This window comes from Jatropha curcas, chromosome 9 (assembly GCF_041381405.1).
Source record: "Jatropha curcas cultivar XTBG-Jc1 chromosome 9, XTBG_Jcur_1.0, whole genome shotgun sequence".
In the NCBI taxonomy this organism is placed as follows: domain Eukaryota; kingdom Viridiplantae; phylum Streptophyta; class Magnoliopsida; order Malpighiales; family Euphorbiaceae; genus Jatropha; species Jatropha curcas.
This window is the reverse complement of record NC_143159.1, coordinates 25,011,641-25,033,418: the sequence shown is the minus strand read 5'-3', so window position 1 is coordinate 25,033,418 and position 21,778 is coordinate 25,011,641. Positions and strand designations below refer to the sequence as shown.

Sequence of the window (21,778 nt, the reverse complement as noted above, 5' to 3'; positions counted from 1 at the left end):
AATTACAATGACAAGTTAATAATTATATGATGTTCTATTTCGGTGAATTATTTTATAATATTATTATCTAACATAATTATTATCGTGATATTAAATCTTATAGATCTTGAATTTATAGCGTTTAATATTATGAGTACGATTTATTCATTATGAGGTATTAGATGCTATATGTCTTTGAAGATACAATCAAGGCTAGAAATCAATAATTTAATTGAAATAGTTCCAAGACAATAATTTTCTTCTATTGTATATTTGATAATTAAATATTCGCTTGTTTTTTGGGATACTTTGAAAGAAAGGTGCAATTATCAAGAGCTCATCATGAATAGATGCATATATCGCTACAAGATAGTAAAATTATAAGTTATTTTAATTTTGCAATATTAAGATTATTGTTTTATTATTATATATTGACATATATTATTAATGTGCTACCAATTTTGAGAATTGATTGGTTTATTTTGAAATATAATTAAGATATTGCCGTTATTATATTTGAAGCCTATATTAACTCTTGATCTACAATTGTCAATGACATTTATGCCTCGAATATACTCCTGAAGTAGCAATATCAAGAGAAAAGATTTTAAGATATGTTTTGAATTTATTTTATATCTTTTTTATCATTAAGCAAAATAAATCTTAAGAAAGATCATGAGGTCCCCCAACTAGATTTTGCTCCATTCCTTAAAGTGAATGGAATAATATATATATGGATGTAGCAATGTCTAGCCAACTAGATCTAATGCATTCTCTGAAGTGAATGCAATAATATATGATATTGGGCATGAGTATGAATAATGACAGAAATATACTTGTTATTGAGAATATTAATGAGATCATAGTTGAAATAATGATTTTACCAATTGCGGTAGCCACATGAGTTATTAAGAACAAATCTTACCTCCAGAAGCGATATAAATAAATGTGGCATATATGGATATTGGTTATGTAGTTGTACACTAAAATATTAGAAGATAAAATTTAGCTTTGATAGTAGAAAAATATTTAAAGGCTCTAAAAGAGCAAGTATTACTACCTAAAGGAATGAATTCAATGCAGCATTTCAAAGATATTTATAATTGAAATAAATATTGTTGTAGACCAGAAGTTTACAAATCCAAGTACTTTATTATTTGACATAATCGGTTGAACCATCTTGATCAATAATGATGCAACAAAGGAAAATTTAATCCTTATGTGGATATTTATTGAAGAACTAGAAATTTCTTCAAATCTAATGAATTTTCCATACTTAGTATGTTCTCAAAATAAATTAATTATTGAGCGTCACCAAGAGTTCAACTTGAACTATTTGTATTTTCTGGAATATATAAAGAGAAATTATTGATCAATTTATTTGGATATATTATGGATGCATCCAAAAAATAGTTACATGATTGTTATTAACTTGCAACCTGAAGTTTGCAAATATTACTATCAATATGCAACCAGAAGTTTGCAAGATTATTTGTGCAAATAATTTGATTAAGAAAACAATTTCTGGATTATGTTATTAACCTTGAGAATAATGATGAATTTACACATCAGGACTTTAATGACTATGGCATGTGTTAATTGAAATAATTATAAAACAACCCATTGTTTCTTTTATTTATGCTCAAAATGATTTAATATAATTATTTATTAAATGATTGCAATTATTGTAAGACAATTATTATGAGAACAAAGCTCCCTATTTTTATAGAGGGACATGCTATTAAATATAATAACACTTACTCGCATCAAGCCAATAAATTATTATAAGGTTTCCTATTTATAATTGATTTTGGATTAGGAACTAAATATTGCCCATCGAGGAATTTTAAATGTGCATCATATGTTTTAATTGCTCCACCATAATGCACTAAGATGGGTCCTCAAATGAGGTTGAAAATATATATCGGGTATTGATTTATTTCTACGATTAAATATCTAGAATTTTCAAATAAGAAAGTTATACATGACCAAATTTGCTAATTGTTAGGATCCCGACTTTTAGGGGGGGAAATAAGCAGTTACAAGAATAATTGATTAGAAAAGAATTAGCATTATTATATCTTGATCCTCATGTAAGGTCGTGTAAATTTAAAAATTTAAAAGATAATTCATTTGCAAAATATTATAAATTAGTTGAAAGATATATTCATTGATCCAAAAGGAGATAACTAAATCTCACTTACTAGCTGCAAATACTTCTATTAGTATTGAAGTCCAAAGGACAAACTATCTATATTAATGAATCTATGGCATGCCTGAAGCATGGTATATCAGTTCCAAATATAAAAAATAAAAATAAAATGAAAGAAAATTAGCAAATATTCAAGATGGTCAAGTTCTAGAAAATAAATTCTAGCAAAAATCATAGACATGAATAATAAGTTTCTCGAAGAAACTCAAGTATCTAAAATCAATGAAGATTATGAGATCTCTATAAATTATATCATATCAAGAAAAATATGGAACTGATATAAAAGAAATGTCAATAATATTTATGCAATATAATGCGTTGAAATTGTGAAAAATGATGAGGTATTGTCTGTTGGAGAACATAGATATAGAATTGATTGGCCAAATAAAATGACGTATATGGTATTTAATTTACTTGAAAAGTAAATTTTGAAAATTTAATAGGGGCAACAAGAGATATCAAGCTAGTAGAATACAAATATTTATTTATGTGAAGTTGAAATGAGTCATGAGATATAAAGCAAACTCATTGTACAAGTTTTTCACAAGGAACTGATGTTGATTATGAGGATAAAATATCCTCATGTGGTGGATATAATTATAATTTGATATTTGATTAGTCTGGCAATTTATGAAAATTTTAAATGCGTGTAAATGAATTAATGACCGCTTATTTATATACTAACTTGATATAGATATTTATATGAAAATTCCTGAAGGATTTTCATTACTTGAAGCATAAAGTTAAATTCTAGAGAAATTTATTCAATCAAATTATATAGAGCTCTATATAGATTATTGAATAATGATATCCATGAAATATTAAAAAAATGCTTGAAGCAAGCAAATCGACACCCCAAAAAATATATTCAAGATTTTTATATGAATTAAAGAAATCTCAATACATATGGTATAATCGCCGTAATGATGTTTATGGCTAAGAAAATATTATATTATTTTATAATTATATTCTTTTTATAATATTTTATTATCGAAAGCATACTTTTGATATTTACTTTATATACTATTATGACTAAAATGATCTCTTGATTAGTGAATATTTGTTGAAATGATATTTTAATAATATTGTTATATGTTCATGAATTTTTATAGAGATATTTAAATATGAATTTGTCATTATTTGGTTTATGAACATTATTGGAACTCTTAAAGAGCTTCCAAAGATTATAAATTCCTTAAAGGAAGAGTTTCAGATAAAAGATATTGGAATTATAAAATTTTGTCTCGACTTGAAGATCGAGCATTTCATAAATAAAATTTTGTCAATAAATCCACATATATGACTAATTTATTCAAATGATTTTATGTGGATAACAGCGAGGTTACTTGATGAGAAGATGACCATTTTTCACTTTGAGAAAATTATGAAGAACTCTTGGTCCTAAAGTACCACATCTTAGTGCAATAAAAGTGCTAATATATCTTGTTACTCAAACTTGACTTGATTTTTGTAAATTTTAATTAGCAAGATTTAATTCTTCTTGAATATAAAGAAATTCAATGGAGTTAAACATATATTTTAACATCTCTATGACACGATATATATGAGTTATATTATAACTAACATGTCAAAATCAGTTTTGATTGGTTACGAAAATGCAGGTTACTTGTTTAATCCATATTATGTTAGATCATAAACAAGTCATCCATTCACATGTGGAGGTACAATTATTTCATGACATTCAAGAAATGAAATATTACTACTTCTTTTAGCCATGTAGAAATTTTAGCAACTTATGAAGAAAGATAGGATTGTGTTTGTTCGAAGTACGTGCAGTCTATTTATCCTTAGGGAAATTCCTTTAATATTTGGAGATAATATTTCGTACACTCATCTCTCTTAAAGAAATGATATATCAAGGAAAATAAGAAGAGCATATATTACAAACTTCTTTTGCTCATGATCTACAAAAGAATGATGACAGAAGTTCAACCACGCAAATGATAACATTGTTGATTTATTAGCACTTTCTACTGCAAGTTTTTTGCTACAAGCTTTCTACTACAAATTTTGAAGGATCGATGCTTTACAAAATTAGAATGCATAAACTCAAATATTTCAAGATCTATTTTTATGAGGAAAAGCAAATACGCACTGTACTCTTTTTCTCTTTAACCAAGATTTTTTCCATTGGATTTTGCTGGTAAAAGTCTTTAAAGAGGCAGTATTTCAACCCGTATTTAGAAAAAAAGAATAATGTACTCTTTTTCATTCAATAAGATTTTAATGAGACGTATTCTTTGAAGAATGGACATATAAGAGATAGTGTTATGAGATAAGTGGATATTATATATGGGCTAGAAGTCTGTATTCTTAATTATTGCGAACTCTATCTTCCTAATTTGTGTACGACTCTAGTAAGATTCTATTTCTTCTCTCTAGTTTTATATTATTTTATAATAAAAACTTCAATTTTGAGCCTGTATATATTTTTAGTTTTGCTAGGATGAGTTTGGTCAAGATTTATTATTTTCTTCTTTTGGTCTAATAAAAATTGAAATCATGTAACACTGAAAAAAATTTTACTAGTCTGCCCCGTGGATGTTATATGGATTAAATTTGAAAATATTTCACTAGTCTGCTACTTATTGAAAAATCCCAAAGCATGGCATAAAAATTAAATTAATCAAAATTTATTTTTCAATTACATATTTTATTTACATATTATATATACTTTAATGATAAAAAAATCCTACTTCATTTAAATTTTTGATTGATAATATAGTCTAAGTTATTGTTCATTTAATACAAACTAAATAAATAATTTTTTAATTATTTTAATTGTACATGTCTCAAATATTTATATTTTTAAATCTACAAACGTGCTACCCATGCCACTAGATGTGAATATAATTAATATTCAAAGGATTTTATAGTTTTAATTTTATTGTTTATTTTTTAAATTTATTCCACAATAAAATAGTATAGCCAACTAAAGTATAAAAGATAAATTGACTTATGTTAGGAGTCAAATTTATAATGATATTTTATTATCATTAAACCAAATTAATTCGTCAGTTTTAAAAAATTTGTGGTTATAACACAATAAAAATTAAGTGAAAAAATAAAGATAATATCTTAAAATATATTTCGATCTTTTGAGCTAATATTTTTAAAAAGGGATGAAATTGCTTTTTTTATTTATAATTTTATATTTAGTTGTAATTGAGGGTGTTATTGTTATAAAAAGTTAGAAATTTAAGTAAAATTGATAGAAATATTAAAATATAGTAAAATTGCAAAGTTTATAGAGTTTGAGTTCGATTTGTGATCGAATGAATAATTTCTCACTTATTATTTTCATTAATGTTAAGGGTATATGTACAAATACATAACATAAATCACTTAATTACTAATTATCCATTGACTACTAAGCTACCAACCAAGCTAACTAAAATGGTATAATAATATTGCTAACATCTCCTAAATTGAGCATATATATATATATATATATATATATTGCTACTCTTGGAAAGCATTGAGTTTAACCGAACCAAACGAAAAACTATAACATCATATGATACCAAACTACAAAAATTTAATTTCAGTTACTAAATCCAGAAACGCACTAAAAAAACAAAAACAAAAATTTAGCTGAATTACCAAAATTAGAAAACGAGTAATCGAACTGAATTATTTATTTATAAGGTACGAAGCTGGTCTTGACATATAGATTAAACCGTCAAACTAAATGGGTGGACATATAAATTGTTGAGGGCCGTTAATCTAAAGAGAGATATAGGATTTAAGAAAACCATTAATCTAGAGTTGAGTAAAATAAATAAAAAGATAGATATTTTAAATTCATTGGCCTAAAATAAACTTAATATGTTTATCTTGCTTAAACCAAATGTCTTGAACTTTATGAGTATTAGGTTTTTTTTCTTTTTTTCTTTTTTTTTTGAATGAACTGCAGTTTATATATTATTGGCATCAAAAATCAAAACATCTTGAATAAAAGCTAGAGGGACAGGACCCTACTCCAACAAACCAGACAAATAATTAGCTGCCCTCGCTAAGCTGTGAGGGCATTGATTTGCTGATTTCTTAGCAAACAAAAGTGATAATGAATTGAACTCATCCAATAGAGTTCTACAATCATGAACTAAAGCATCAAAATAAGAAATAATAGAAACTGAATTCTTAATAGCCTGTAAAGCTACGAGGCAATCACTTTCCACTTCAATATGGCTTGTACACCCTTGGTTTTTAAGCCAGCTCAATGCCTCCCTCAAGCCCATCAACTCAACCATAACTGCTGAAATAACACCCTCAAACACACAGCTTCCACCTCCCAACTAACCCCTCATCCTGTCACGCAATAGCTAACCAATCCTAGCTCTCCTGCTATCCTCACTCCATGCTGCATTAATATTTAGCTTCACATTACCTTCAGCAGGGGCAATCCACTTAGGATACCTATGAACACATGACAAACCCAAAGCAACATTATTTTGCTTGGCCACCTGCCATTCATGCACACAATTCATAGCCCTTCTTAAGATAACACTTGCACCTGTTGGTTTATTATTCCAAACCAGTTGGTTCCTGTTCCACCATAACTCCCAGGCTATAGTAAAGACTGAATTGAGGCCATTCCTAGGTACATTAGTTAGCACTGTAGATATCCATGCATGCACATTTTGGACCCCTGTCCACCACCCAACAGAGGATTGACACCATGTTTGTTGCGCCACCTGCCAATTCCAAATAAAATGCAAAGCATTTTCCTCCTCAACACCACACGATGGACATTTGGTTTCCACTACTATATGCCGTGATTTCAAGGCTACTAAAACTGGCAGGCAACCGACAACAGCTTCTAAATAAAATTTTTAATTTTGCTTGGCACATCACATTTCCAAACGCACTCCATAGATTCCCACCAATGGAGCTCTGGACCTGCCTTTCTTTATAGAGAATCTGATAGCCACTACCAACTGTATACGAACCTTTGCTACCCCATCACCACATCCATCCATCATTTTTGTCCATTGTACTCAACGGCATTTGTTTTATTAATGCTTTTTTTAAACTCGTAACAAGAGAAACCAAACCCTCCTCATCCTATGTCCGCCTCCCCCTTACCATCAAATCTGCCACATAAATTTCCTCCATACCCCATGTATTCTCAGATGTCACATATGGACTAACTATGTTTTGTAGCCATGGATAACCATAGACAGGAGTATGCCGACCATTTCCGATACGATGCACACACCCGTTCTGCAATAAATCAAGACTTTCATGAATGCTATGCCATATGAAACTTGAGTTAGAACCCATTTTCACTTGAAGTAAGGGAACAACAGCATAATATCGAGCACGATACAATCTGGAGACTAAAGCATCCAACTGAGATAGAAGACACCATCTTCCTTCAACCGACATAACTTTGTCCAAGAAAACCAGTGGATTCTTGAACCGCTTTCCCCATCACTTCTCCACCAAAATCTGTTCATGGATTTTTCTATAGTATCAACAACTTCCAATGGAAGCAAGAATACATTCATAAGATAATTCGAAATCGCCTGTGCGACGTACTTTAGTAATATTTCTTTTCCAGCCTGCGAAAGCAACTTTTCTCCCCCACCCACTGAGTTTCTTCACTACCTTGTCTATTACGAACGAAAAGACATCTTTCTTCTTTCTTCCTACTATTGACGGGAGGCCCAGATAATTCGAAGCTTGCACTCCACATTTGACTCCCAACAGACCACAAATCTCCTCCTGACAACTGGTGTCAGTATCTGCACTAAAATAAATTTCAGACTTATTAAAGTTTACCAATTGTCCCGAAGCGTTCTAATAGAGTAAGAGACAATGCTTAAAAACATAAGCCTCAGGGAGAATTGCTCTAAAAAAAAAAAAGTGTCATCAGCAAAAAACAAATGGGAAATCATAGGAGCCGACCTCACTACTTGACAACCATGGAGCTGTCCTGCAGACTGAAATTTTTCCAAAAGCGTAGAAAGAGCTTCGGTGCATATGATAAATAAATATGGGGAAATTGGATCTCCTTGTCGTAAAACCCCATCCTAGAATAACTGGACCATACTTACAGCCATCATGCAAAGTATTATATTTAACCGTAGTAACCAGCCGCATGATTTTATCCACCCAATCCACTGAGAAGCCAGGCTTAATCATTCATCGCCGAAGAAAACCCCATTCCACCGTGTCATAGGCTTTACTCATGTCCGTTTTAAGTGCAACCACCCCAACTTTACCCTGCATTTTCCTTTTCCAAAAGTGCCTAACCTCAAAAGCAAATCATGATATTATCAATTATAGACTAACTCGAAACAAAAACGCTCTGGCTATCAGATATAATATCAACAAGACACAACTTCATTCTGTTAGCCAAGGCTTTGCTAACAATCTTATCAACATCATTGCATAGTGAAATCGGTCTTATATCAGAAACAAATCGAGGATTACCTTTTTTTGGCAATAAAATAATATTTATTTGATTTTTACCTAGTAATTCACCATCCGAACTTAAGAATGCAAGACATGCTGTCATGATATCCACAATATGCCAAAAACACTGAAAAAACGCTGGGTTTAAGCCATCCAGCCCTGGAGCTTTATCTGGGTGCATACCTTTCATAGCTTCCCGAATCTCATGACCACTAAAAGGTTGTGCTAGAAGATCGTTATGAAACGGCTACACTTTCTCCTTAACACACTCCAGCACCGTCTCGTCATCACCTTTCTCCAAAGTAAATAATTGATTGTAAACTCGCACAATATGGTCCCCAAGTCCATTTTCCCAAGATAGCTAATTACCTAATGAATCCTGCAGTTGCATCACTGTACTTTTCTTACAATGTATAGAAGCCATCGTATGAAAGTACTTAGTATTTCTGTCCCCTTCTTGCAATCAATGTTGCTTAGCACGTTGTTGCCAATAAATTTGTTGTTGACGTAAAACCTCCATATATGCATCCTTAGCAGTTTGGTGTAATTGTACTGAGACCACATCACTTTTATTCTTGTGCTTCGTCATTTGCTCCCGACTCTCTTTAAGCTTCTTGCAAAAAAACAAAAGCCTCTAATCACCCCACTTCTTCAAAAAGTCTCCGCATTATTGAATCTGATTTCCTAATTCCAAGCCAGATCCAACCATCCAAGCCCCCCGAACCACTTCCTGAAAATTTGGCTCCTATAACCAAACATTTTCAAACCTGAATGGTCTTTTAATGTAACGAATAAAAGACACACCCAACTGTAGAAACAAAGCACTATGATCACTACCTGCCACCTTAAGATGAAAGAGACGTGCATTAGGAAATAAACTATTCCAGGTCTGTGAGCTAAGGGCTCTATCCAGCCTCTATCTGACCCATGCCACAGTATCTCTTCCACATTCCCAGGTGAATGGATTTCCCACAAAACTCATGTCAACAAGTTCACAATTATCATCCGCTTCGCTAAATCCCTGAATAAGTTAAGCTAGGTGATTGATCTGTCCTTCCTTCTCTGAATGACTAAGGAAATCGTTAAAGTCCACTGCCATAACCCGTGGAAGCGAAGACTTACATTTAAGCGACTCAAGTAACTGCTAAGACCTCCTTCTATGGTTATGATATGGAATTCCATAAAATCTTGTGAAACATAATGGTGCAATACCGACGATATCAATTTTCACGTTAATATGATTCTGGCTATAGCTAATTAATGAACAACTTTGTTTGTCCTTCCAAAGTAGTGCTAAACCTCCACTATGCCCTACTGGATTTGTTAGAGAGTAATGCAAAGTATCTCTGCACATTATCTATTTTTAGTTAGTGATATTAATTTTCTGTTTTAATAAGTCAATATTTGTTATTTGATTCCCTATTTTCTTGTTGATGTGAGATAATTTGTGTCCACGTAATTTGAGATTTGGTTATGCTGTGATTGTATTTAAAGAGTATTTGATGAATGGAAAGGTATCTGATTCTTCTCTCACATTTTCTGTGCACACCAGCGGTTTGCTGAAATTCCTCTTAGTTCTTTCTATTTTTTTTTCAGCAACTCTGTTCTACTCTATTTTTCTAACATCTGGTATCAGAGCCCGGGTTATACTCCGAGGAATTAATCTGTTTTACTAATAGGTCCCAGGTTCCCTTCCAGATGGTTTGTAATTCAGTGGGAATTAATCTCTCACAACCTTCTGTTCCAATTCTTCGAGGAATCGCCAACTATGATATTTGGAGTATCAAAATGAAAACTCTTTTTCTCTCCCAAGAGTTATGGGATTTCGTAGAGAATGGCTACAACGAAAGAGCATCTATAGAAATTCTTAAAGAATTACTGAAGAAAGATAATAAAGCTCTTTTCCTCATCCAACAAGCTGTAGATGATGCTATTTTCCCGAGAATTTCTGCTGCAACAAAAGCGAAAGCAACATGGGATATACTCCGGAATAACTACCAAGGTGTAGAGAAGGTAGTTACAGTAAAGCTGCAGACACTTCGTAGAAAGTTTGATTGCTTTGTTATGAAGGATGGTGAGTCCATGCATGAATACTTCAACAGAGTTATGGAAGTTGTAAACCAAATGTGAAAGTACGGGGAGGAGTTGTCAGATCAAAAGGTTGTGGAGAAGATTTTAAGGAGTTTGCCCAGAAAATATGAATCTGCCATTGCTACAATCGAAGAATCGAAGGATTTAAGTATCCTGTCTATTGATGAGTTGATGGGTTCTTTACAATCCCATGAAGACAGGCATTGTGGTTACGAAGAAGGTGACACAGAAAAACTTTTTCACACTAAATTGCAGCTATCTAAAGAAGCAGAGAATAATGGCAATAGCCATAGCAGTCGTGGTGGACATTCTTCACGAGGAAGAAGAGGAGGCAGAGGTTATAGAGGGGGACGAGCCGGTGGCCAGAGTCAGAATCACAACACTGAAAGTAATAAAGGTGAAACTCGTTTCCGTAATTTTACATGTTATAATTGCGGGAAACAAGGTCACATAGCAAAGAATTGCCGGCTAAAAGAAAATCAGGCTAATCTAGTTGAGCAAGAAAATAATGATGAATGAGAGAGTTTATTTCTTGCTGCTTTTGCTACCAGAAAATGTGATTCTAATGTGTGGTATATGGATAGTGGTAGCAGTAAGCACGTGACTGCTAATCTGGAGGCTTTTGTTAGTGTGGATAAGTCCTTCAAATCCAACATTAAAACAGAAGATGGAACGGTTCGTCAAGTTCATGGTAAAGGGATCGTGAAGTTGAATGATTGTGAGATTAGAGATGTTCTATATGTGCCTGATTTGGATTCAAGCCTTTTGAGTGTTGGTCAATTTATGAGAAAAGGGTATTCACTCCTTTTTGAAGATTTCTCTTGCACTGTGTTTTCAGATAAAACAAAAAAGAATATGTTATTTCGCGTTCCAATGAGCAAAAATAATATATTTCCACTTGATTTTGATGACCAACAAAAAGCATTAGCAGTGTCATTGGAAGATGATGATTGGTTGTGGCATCACAGGTATGGACATTTAAACTTTAACAGCTTGAGTTTAATGTCTAAAAATAATTTGGTGGATGGATTACCTGTCATAAATTCTGTTGGTGACGTGTGTGAAAGTTGTGTGATTGGGAAACATCATAGAGACTCTTTTCCCAAGGGCAAAAGCAGGAGAGCTTTTGAAACAGCTGAACTTATACATGCCGACGTTTGCGGTCCGATGCGCACTTTGTCTCTTAATGGCAGTAGGTACTTTATTGTCTTTGTTGATGATTATAGCCGAATGACTTGGGTTTTCTTTCTTAAAGAAAAATCAGAGACGCTGTCAACATTCAAGAAATTTAAAAGCTTGATCGAAAAACAAAGCGGCAATGCAGTAAAGATCTTGCGAACAGATCGTGGAGGTGAATTTGTCTCTGTAGAATTTGACAAATTCTGTGAAGATCTTGGAATTCAGAGGCAGCTTACAGCCAGTTATACTCCCCAACAGAATGGTGTGGCGGAGAGGAAAAACAGAAGTCTTGTGGAGATGGCCAAGAGTATGTTGAAAGCCAAAAGTCTTCCAAAAAGCTTTTGGGCAGAAGCCATTCATACTGCTGCCTATATTTTGAACCGAAGTTCTACATCAGCCCTATCAAATCAAACACCTTTTGAGGCTTGGAATGGATGGAAACCAAAGGTAAAACACTTTAAAATCTTTGGTTGTGTTGCTTATGTGTTGGTGCCATCTCAAAAGAGAGGAAAACTTGATGAAAACAGTGTGAAATGCATATTTGTGGGGTACAGTATGGAAACTAAAGGGTATCGCTTCCATGATCCTCTTTCAAAAAAATTGCTAATAAGTCGTGATGTTGTTTTTGATGAGAAAAGTGTATGGATTTGGAGTGAGGTGCAGCCAGGAGTAAATGTATTTCCAAATGATGAGGATTTTGTCCCTGAACAAATTCAAAATGAAGGCAACAATGGTGTTTCAGATTCTTCTTTCTCAAATACTCCTATTTCCAGTCCTTCTAGTTCAACATCATCGTCTTTAACAAGTACCCCTCCACGGAAATGGAGATCTCTACAAGAGATTTATGGACAACTTGATGAATGTTATCTTGTGGTCTATCAAGAACCAAGCAAGTTTGAAGAAGCAACAAAAATTGCAGAATGGCAAAATGCAATGGATGAGGAGATGAATGCATTAGAAAAAAACAAAACATGGGAGTTGGTTGACTTGCCATTCGGTAAAGAAGTAGTGGGGCTGAAATGGGTGTACAAGCTGAAATACAGGCCAGATGAGTCTATTCAGAGATACAAAGCTCGGTTAGTCGCACTTGGATACATGCAGCATGAAGGCATTGATTTTGAAGAAACGTTCTCTCTAGTAGCAAGGTTTGACACGATTCGAACTACTCTTGCTATTGCTGCTTATTTTAACTGGAAAGTTTTTCAGTTTGATGTAAAATCAGCCTTTTTAAATGGTATTTTAGAAGAAGTGTATGTGCAGCAACCTAAGGGCTATGAAATTGTTGGTGAAGAAAAGAAAGTGTACAAATTAAAGAAAGCTCTCTACGGCCTCAAGCAAGCACTGAGGGCCTGGTATGGGAGGATTGACGCATATTTTTGTAAAAATGGCTTCCAAAAGAGTGCAAGCGAGCCCACGTTGTATGTTAAGAGAAAAGCAGACAATGAGGTGTTGATCATTTGCCTTTATGTGGATGACTTAATCTATACAGGAAATAGCATTGAGTTATTCAATGAATTTAAGAAGATTATGGTGACTGAATTTGATATGACTGATTTGGGCTTGATGAGTTATTTTTTGGGATTGGAAGTGAGCCAGTGTAAGGCTGGAATTTTCATTTCACAACAAAAATATGTGAATGATCTCCTTTCTAAATATAATATGAAAGATTGCAATTCAGTCACAACTCCAATGATCACAAACCATAAATATTACTTGGATGATGGAGAAGAGAAAGTAGATTCTCAGTTATATTGGAGTTTGGTGGGAAGTCTGCTTTATTTAACGAAGAGTCGTCCGGATATTTTGCAAGCAACCAGTCTCCTTTCAAGGTTTATGCAGAGTCCAAACAAGGTTCATTTTGGTGCTGCGAAAAGAGTTTTAAGATACTTGAAGGGAACCTCTTCTCATGGGTTGTTCTATGTTAGCTCAAAAAATTTTAAACTGTATGGTTTTTCTGACAGTGATTGGGCAGGTTCTTTGGATGACCGTAAAAGTACTACAGGATATTTGTTCTTGCTTGGGTCTAGTGCCATATCCTAGAGCTCAAGAAAACAACCATCTATAGCTTTGTCGTCTTCGGAAGCCGAATATATGGCTGTCACTGCAGCAGCTTGTCAAGTAGTTTGGCTTAGACGAATTTTGCAAGATATGAAGATTGAGCAGAAAGAAGCAACAATCATTTTTTGTGATAATCAGTCCACAATTTCGATGGCGAAAAATCCAGTTCATCACCAAAGAACAAGACACATTGATATTCGCCATCATTTTATAAGAGAGCAAGTTGCAGAAGGAAGTATTCAGCTAGAGTTTTGCAATACAAGAGAGCAAGTAGCTGATTTGTTTACAAAGGCTCTTACTTTTGAGAAGTTTGCATATCTCAGAGACAAGCTAGGAGTTATGGATTTTTGCATTAAGGAGGAGTATGTTAGAGAGTAATGCAAAGTATCTCTGCACGTTATCTATTTTTAGTTAGTGATATTAATTTTCTGTTTTAATAAGTCAATATTTGTTATTTGATTCCCTATTTTCTTGTTGACGTGAGATAATTTGTGTCCACGTAATTTGGGATTTGGTTATGCTGTGATTGTATTTAAAGAGCATTTGATGAATGGAAAGGTATCTGATTCTTCTCTCACATTTTCTGTGCACACCAGCGGTTTGCTGAAATTCCTCTTAGTTCTTTTTATTTTTTTTTCAGCAACTCTGTTCTACTCTGTTTTTCTAACAGGATTAACCATGAAAATCTCCACAAAGCCCAACACCTTCCTAACCTTCTCCACCTTAGTCCATCCCACCAGAACTTCCATGAGAAACACAACACTAGGCTCCTTTAAAGACACAAGGTCTTTTAGTTCATTAACTGTCTGTGGGTTCCCAAGCCCACGACAGTTCCAGCATAAGGAACTCATTGGGCTTGGCAGGCTTGGACCCTAGGACGTGCCTCTTCTATGTTTTCTAAAACCTCATTACTGTCCACCTCACCCACAATCTCTTGCTGCACCCCTTCCAAACTTTTGGTCCACCACTATTAACGCATCCACATATTCCTTGTTAAACTGGTTAAGGACAATACATTCCTTACCATGCACGCTATCATTAGTTACCTTATCACACAATACTTCCAAGCCAACTATGGGATTTGAAGATTTTTGAAAAGAGTCCTAGTCCGAAAATATAGCTGGATCAGATTCCATTGGGACAACTTCCTCCTTATGCTAGCCACCACGAAGAAATTAAGAAGAAGAAAGAAAGAATGTGTATTGCTCGTATTAATTTTAATACCTTTTTTTTTACAAGAAATAACTGTGTAGTCGTATACTTAAATAGACTACTTTACAACTGAATGACAAGAATAATGGAAAACAATCTGCTAGACTCTATCCCATGTAACAGAACTTATCACCCTTAAAAGCTCTTGTCACCAGACTAATTCAAACCAAGAATAATTGACAGATTTATAGCTGAATTACAACCAACCTTATCTCTCCTAGCTCCAGTCTTTATTAGTCAACCTTATCACTCCAAGGGGTAGATGCATCCTTATTACTCCATAAGTTAATATCCCCCCTCAAACTATGCCGAATGTGGAGACATAGTTTGTGACGAAAAGAAGCAAGACGAGCTTTGGGTACTGACTTGGTAAAAATATCAGCCAGCTGTAAGGAGGAAGGAATATGTCTGGTAATAAGAGCTCCTTGGGCAACCCGTTCTCGTACATAATGATAGTCTAACTCTATATGTTTACTACGAGCATGAAATACAGGATTGGCAGTTAAAAACAAAGCACTAATATTATCACCAAATAAAATAGGAGGTTGACGCAAGGGAACTCGAAGATCAGACAAAATGTAGCCAAGCCAAGTGAGTTCAGCGGCAGTATGAGCCATGGCACGGTACTCAGCCTCTGTGCTGGAACGGGCAACAGTAGACTGCTTCTTAGCACACCAAGAGATGATATTTGCTCCTAAGAATGTGCAATACCTTGTAGTAGAACGTCGTGTCTCAGGACACCCTGCCCAATCAGAATATGAAAAAGCATAAAGATCAAGTTAAGTAGTGGAAGTAAGATGTAAACCGAAGTGTATCGTTCCTTTCAAATATCGAAGGATGCGACGAACACATTTGAAATGTGCTATGGTAGGAGAGTGCATAAATTGGGAGACAAAGTTAACACTATATGAAAGATCAGGTCGTGTCAAAGTAAGATACTGTAAGGACCCAACAATACCCCGAAAATGACAAGGATCAGCAAGGAATTCAGAATCTGCATCTGGATAGCCTTTCAAGGCCAAGGGGGTAGGCATCGGTTGACAAGAAACCATATTCACCTGTTCCAGAATAGAGTAAGCATAATGAGTTTGAGAAAGATGAAGACCACAAGAAGTGGGTTGTACTTCAATCCCTAAAAAATGGTGAATAGTCCCCAGATCCTTCAGCAAAAACTCAGAGCTCATAACCTGTATAAAGGACTGAACAAGATCTAAAGAAGACCCCGTAAGAAGCATATCATCAACATAGATTAATAGAACTAATATATCTGACGACGAATGAAACACAAAAAGAGAAGGGTCAGCTAAACTACAATAAAAACCATAATCCAAAAGAAACTTACTAAGCCGATCAAACCAAGCCCGAGGAGCCTGCTTAAGACCATAAAGAGCACGCTGAAGCTTACAGACATAAGAAGGTTTGTCAGGATTTTTCATACCAGGAGGTTGCTCCATGTACAAATCCTCAGTGATATAACCATGCAAGAAAGCATTTTTAACATCCAATTGCCGGATAGGCCATTTTCGAACTAAAGCAACAGACAAAATAGTTCGAATAGTCCCAGGTTTAATAACAGGAGAAAAAGTTTATGTATAATCAATGCCATCAAGTTGATGAAAACCTTTAGCGACTAGACGGGCTTTAAGACGATCTAAGGTTCCATCAGGTTTTAATTTAGCTTTAAACACCCACTTACAACCTATGACATTCAAATTATCTTGCTTAGGAACTAATTGCCAAGTATGATTTCTATGTAAAGCTTCTAATTCTTCTATCATAGCATTACGCCACCCATCATGTGCAATAGCAGCTTTAACAGATTTTGGTTCTTTCGGAATTATGGGAGACAACTCAACAGTCAAGGCATATTTCGGATTTGGTTTAACTATTCCAGATTTAGACCGTGTAATCATAGTATGTGTAGGTGCAGAATTATCGAAAGCCATACCTTCTGGTGAAGCTGCATGTGATGGTTCAACAACAGGTAGCTCAGCCTTAAGAGAAAACTCACTATGGTCAGAAACAAGCTGCTGATTTGATGCCTGCGGCATAACTTCAGACTGTACAGCCTGCTGATCCAGTGGCAGCACCTGTTGCGAAGACGCAGACTGCTGCTCTAGTTATAACACTTGGAGCGTCTGTGCTGTTTGCGCAGGAAGAGCTGTATCACTTGGAGCAGAAATCTCAGTTGTACTAGAAGGTACATCAGCTGCTTCTGTATGTCCAGCACCAAGATGAAGTTCCTGTGAAACATTAGAGATAGGTAACAAGTCATCAACATTAACAGGAGCAGAGGCAGAGGCATCTACATTAGCAGGTTCATTAGTGTTATCACAAGACAAAGACGGAAGCAAGAAAGCATTGTTTATAGCTATTGGTGTTTGTAAAACACAACCAGCAGCTGAACTTGTGACATCTAGCTCATCAGAACATGCTGGAATAGATAAGGTGCAATCGGGCTTAATCGAATCTGAACTGGAGGTCGATTGAATCCAAGGATTCATAACCTGTAAAGCATGTAACTGATCAGTAGAGGAGAACTTAAACGGAAACACATTTTCATCAAAGCTTACATTCCTTGAAATTATAAACTTTCTAGTTCTAGGATTATAACACTTGTAACCTTTATGTTTTTCACTATACCCAACAAACACACAGAGGCAAGACTCAATTTATGTCGCCTAGTGTCCCAAATGTAGGGAAAACACTTGGACCCAAAAACACGCAACGAACTATACTCAAAATTATAACCATTTAACATGTAAAAAGGAGTTTCATTATGTAAGAAGGAAGACGATAACCTGTTAATCAAAAACACAGCAGTTTGGAATGCCTCAACCCACATAAATAAAGGCAAGTGACTGTGAAATAACATGGTCATTCCTAATTCTCGAATAATTCGATGACGTCGTTCAACCATTCCTGTTTGTTCAGGTGTATATGGACAAGAAATTTGATGTGTAATTCCATTGGCAAGAAAATGAGAAGATAATTTGGAGTTAACAAACTCTCCTCCCCCATCTGAGTGAAAAATCTTAATTTGTTTACCAAATTGACGTAACACAAACTTTTCAAAAGCAAGAAAGACAACAAAGAAATCTGACTTGTGCTTTAATGGAATAATCCAACAATATTTAGTAAAATCATCAACCAAACATGCATAAAATTTAAATTTCGCAATGGACAAAACAGGCGCAGGACCCCACAAATCACAGTGGATTTTATCAAAGGCAGCAGAACTAGAATGAATAGAAGAACTAAAAGGAAATTTACTCATTTTCCCTATTTGACAACTATCACATAAATCGCTAAATTGCAAAGAACCTCTAACATCTATTAAACGTTTATTATTCAAAATAGAAACAACTGAAGCTTGAGGATGACCCAGCCTTTGGTGCCAAATTGCAGCAGTACCCGCTTTAAATCGATTGGAAAAATAAGCTTCGGGCGCACTCGACAATTTATACAGATTATGTTTCTTTGGTCCTGTGAGAAGTACCTGCCCCGTTTTCCGGTCCTTCACATTAACAGCCACATTAGTAAATTCAGAATCAACAGACAACAAGTTAACTGACTCACAGACAATAAGTTTTGTTTTAACTCAGGAACTAGTAAAACATCTGAAACATGTAAATTATATTTTTGTTTAATGAAAGCATTACATACTCCGTTTATAGGCAAAGAAGATCCATCAGCTATAGTAATTGAGTCTAAGCCACAATAATCTGTCACAGTTTCTAACATAAATTTATTACCTGTCATATGATGCGAGGCTCCTGAATCAGCAACCCAATCAGCATCCACGACTCCGTTGTCTAAAGTCAGAGCAGCTAAAGCATAAGGAAGAGTTTCTTGTGACGCTTTAGGAATCCACCAGTAGATTTTTGCAACATGACCGGGTTTTTCACAATACTGGCAAACTTCATCTTTATACAGCTCCAGCTCTTCTGCTGTCATACGTCGCTGACCTGCTGGTGGTGGTCGGCATTGAGAACCTGAAGCTCCTTTGGATTGAGTCTGTCCACTTTGTTGTTGCGCTTGGAACCCTTGGCCCTGGGAGGTAAAACCGCCTCGATTTAAGCCAGAGTTCAACTGCTTCTGCCGATTTCCATAGAATGCGACATGAGAGGAGATCTGATCCAAAGTCGAGTCAGATGAGCTTGAGAACCAGTTTCGCCGCTGATCTAAATTTTTCAGCTGAGAGACTAATTCGTTGTAGGTTGGACGTGGTGGTTTGAGCATTGTGGTGGTGAACGTTTCATATTGGGGTCCCAAGCTTGTGAGAAGACAAAAGACCTTCTCGTTATCGGGTACCATTTTGCCAATTGCGGCAAGACTGTCACAAATCTCTTTGAAGAGACGCAAATGTTCTGCTATAGTCTTATTTTCATCTTTGCGAAAATAAGTCAATTATTGTCTTAGGGTAAATTCCCTCTCTTGGGAGTCTTGTGCATAAGCATCCTTCAAAGCCCCCCAAACAGAGAAAATTGTTTCCAAGCGACTCTTCGCTTAGGGTTCCACAGATCCATCCGCGAAGTAAGCGATTTGACTTTTGCCATGTTTTGAAATTATCTGTAAGCTGTGGTTGATAATCTTCAGGAATTGGTGTAGGAGGAGCAACAAACTTCTGAGCCTCCGGGAATTCTTTCACAAGATGATCTGACAACTCCTGGCTCTCAGCTAAGCTTAGTATCTGCTCTCTCCACAAGGGGTAGTTTGTTTGTTTGAGTTTCAAGGTAACAAAGTTTGTCACATTTAGAGAAAAGGAGGCCATTGGAAGGGTTTGGAAATTAACCCGCTCTGATACCACGAAGAAATTAAGAAGAAGAAAGAAAGAATGTGTATTGCTTGTATTAATTTAATACCTTTTTTTTACAATAAATAACTGTGTAGTCGTATACTTAAATAGACTACTTTACAACTGAATGGCGAGAATAATGGAAAACAATCTGCTAGACTCTATCCCATGTAACAGAACTTATCACCCTTAAAAGCTCTTATCACCAGACTAATTCAAACCAAGAATAATTGACAGATTTATAGCTGAATTACAACCAACCTTATCTCTCCTAGCTCCAGTCTTTATTAGTCAACCTTATCACTCCAAGGGGTAGATGCATCCTTGTTACTCCATAGGTTAATACACCAACCATCGTTGCCTCCAATAACAACCATCTTTCCCCTATATTCGACGTTTTCCGATTGTCTGCTCTCATCCATGACCCATAAGCAACCTTATCTCTCCGAAAATCTGGATGATCAATTAGAATCTTGCAAAACGGTCAGAATGACCAAGCATCCCATAGAAGAAACAGAAAGTAGACAATCTTTCATACTTGAATATGATCCAAATCCAGTCTCCTCTCGCCTTCTTTATTTGCATCCTCCTCTTCAATGGTTTATGGATATTAAGGCTCACTCGGATCCTCATATACTCCCTCCAAATGCCCGTAAAATTCTTCGAATCAGCCTCAATAAAAGTGCCAATGCAATTACCGACCTCCTTACCAAGCCTCTTAGACTTGTAACCTATCAGCATGTTATGAATCTGAAACCAAAAGTCGATTTTAGTGATTTCCACCTGTTTTGTATCAACATCGATTGGAAGGTGTTTCAAAAGCAGTAAGTTTTGAGAAAAGTTCCACAATCCACACTTCACAACTCGTTCCAAATCCATCGGATGGATAAATTGGAACACAAATGCATTGTTACCCAAATCCTTTGTTATCATTCTCTTGATTGGCCTCCATACTGATGCAATGGTATTTTTGAGAGCAATAAAGTTAACCGGCTTTTCTATTAATAATCGGCCAACAACACAATATGGTGAATCGTTAGTGTCCTCCGCCCCCTTATCCCCATCCTCTGCCAACTCCAGCCTACTTTGCTTCTCCTCCATAGACAGCCACACATACAATTCCTCGATAGAGCATGTTTGATTGCCAAAATCAGCCATGTTGAATCACCAACAACGATGATAGATAGATATAAAACAATAGGAAAAAACTTGTTACAAACGGAACAAGAGTGAGTTTAACTTGTCACATACGGAACGAGAGTTAATTAGGCTTTTTAATTATTTTTATCAAATAGACTTCTATGATTATGAGGTTGAATCTAAATACTTTAAATAAATCGCGTAAAATAAAACCTAATATGATTATTTTAATAAAATCTAATAAACATTTTAATCTCATCTCCATTGAACTACTCCTTTTTTATTTGTTTTCTATTTTGTATAAACTTAATATGTTTTATTTATTTAAATAACTCATGCGTTATTCATGCATTTTGAAATTTAAAATTTGAAGTATAAATTATTTTTTTATTATTATTTTGATTTCAAATTAAAGAATTTTAACTCCTTTATTATTAATTAAAATTGTCAATGGCTAATAAAAGTAATAAACTTAATATACAAGAAAAATTTGATATATTAAAAATTATAAATAATTATATAAGCGTAATAAATTTTAACATTGTTTAAAAATCCCTCTAGAAAGAGAAGATGTATTAGACAATATTTATTAATTTTTTTGACATATTGGCATCTTAAATAGATATTAAGATTGAAAAATGTTTTTCAAAATTTTTTTTTATTTT

The 21,778-nt window shown here is 34.7% G+C and overlaps 2 protein-coding genes and 1 long non-coding RNA gene across 3 annotated transcripts; 1 reads left to right on the top strand and 2 right to left on the bottom strand.

Moving 5' to 3' along the window:
- Positions 1–6,214: 6,214 nt before the first annotated feature.
- On the bottom strand, positions 6,215–8,749 carry LOC119370344 (uncharacterized). Its single transcript, XR_005177884.2, has 2 exons — positions 8,126–8,749; positions 6,215–7,962 (listed from the first exon to the last, which is right to left on the bottom strand). It is a non-coding gene; the product is annotated as an uncharacterized LOC119370344 (long non-coding RNA).
- A 1,584-nt stretch (positions 8,750–10,333) lies between these two features.
- Positions 10,334–11,245, top strand: LOC149493900 (uncharacterized). The gene is made up of 2 exons (XM_089726384.1): positions 10,334–10,648; positions 10,769–11,245. The coding sequence occupies exons 1-2, from the start codon at positions 10,334–10,336 to the stop codon at positions 11,243–11,245; spliced, it is 792 nt and encodes a 263-aa protein (XP_089582510.1).
- Positions 11,246–20,438: 9,193 nt separating this feature from the next.
- Positions 20,439–21,131, bottom strand: LOC105640334 (uncharacterized). Its single transcript, XM_012224619.1, has one exon. The coding sequence runs from the start codon at positions 21,129–21,131 to the stop codon at positions 20,439–20,441; it is 693 nt and encodes a 230-aa protein (XP_012080009.1).
- Positions 21,132–21,778: the final 647 nt, after the last annotated feature.

Excerpts from the sequence above, each read along its gene's own strand:
- LOC149493900 (XM_089726384.1), top strand. The coding sequence starts at position 10,334 with ATGGTTTGTAATTCAGTGGGAATTAATCTCTCACAACCTTCTGTTCCA. Across the intron at positions 10,649-10,768 it reads ACTACCAAGGTGTAGAGAAG|TACGGGGAGGAGTTGTCAGA; the intron begins GTAGTTACAGTA and ends CAAATGTGAAAG.
- LOC105640334 (XM_012224619.1), bottom strand. The coding sequence starts at position 21,131 with ATGGCTGATTTTGGCAATCAAACATGCTCTATCGAGGAATTGTATGTG.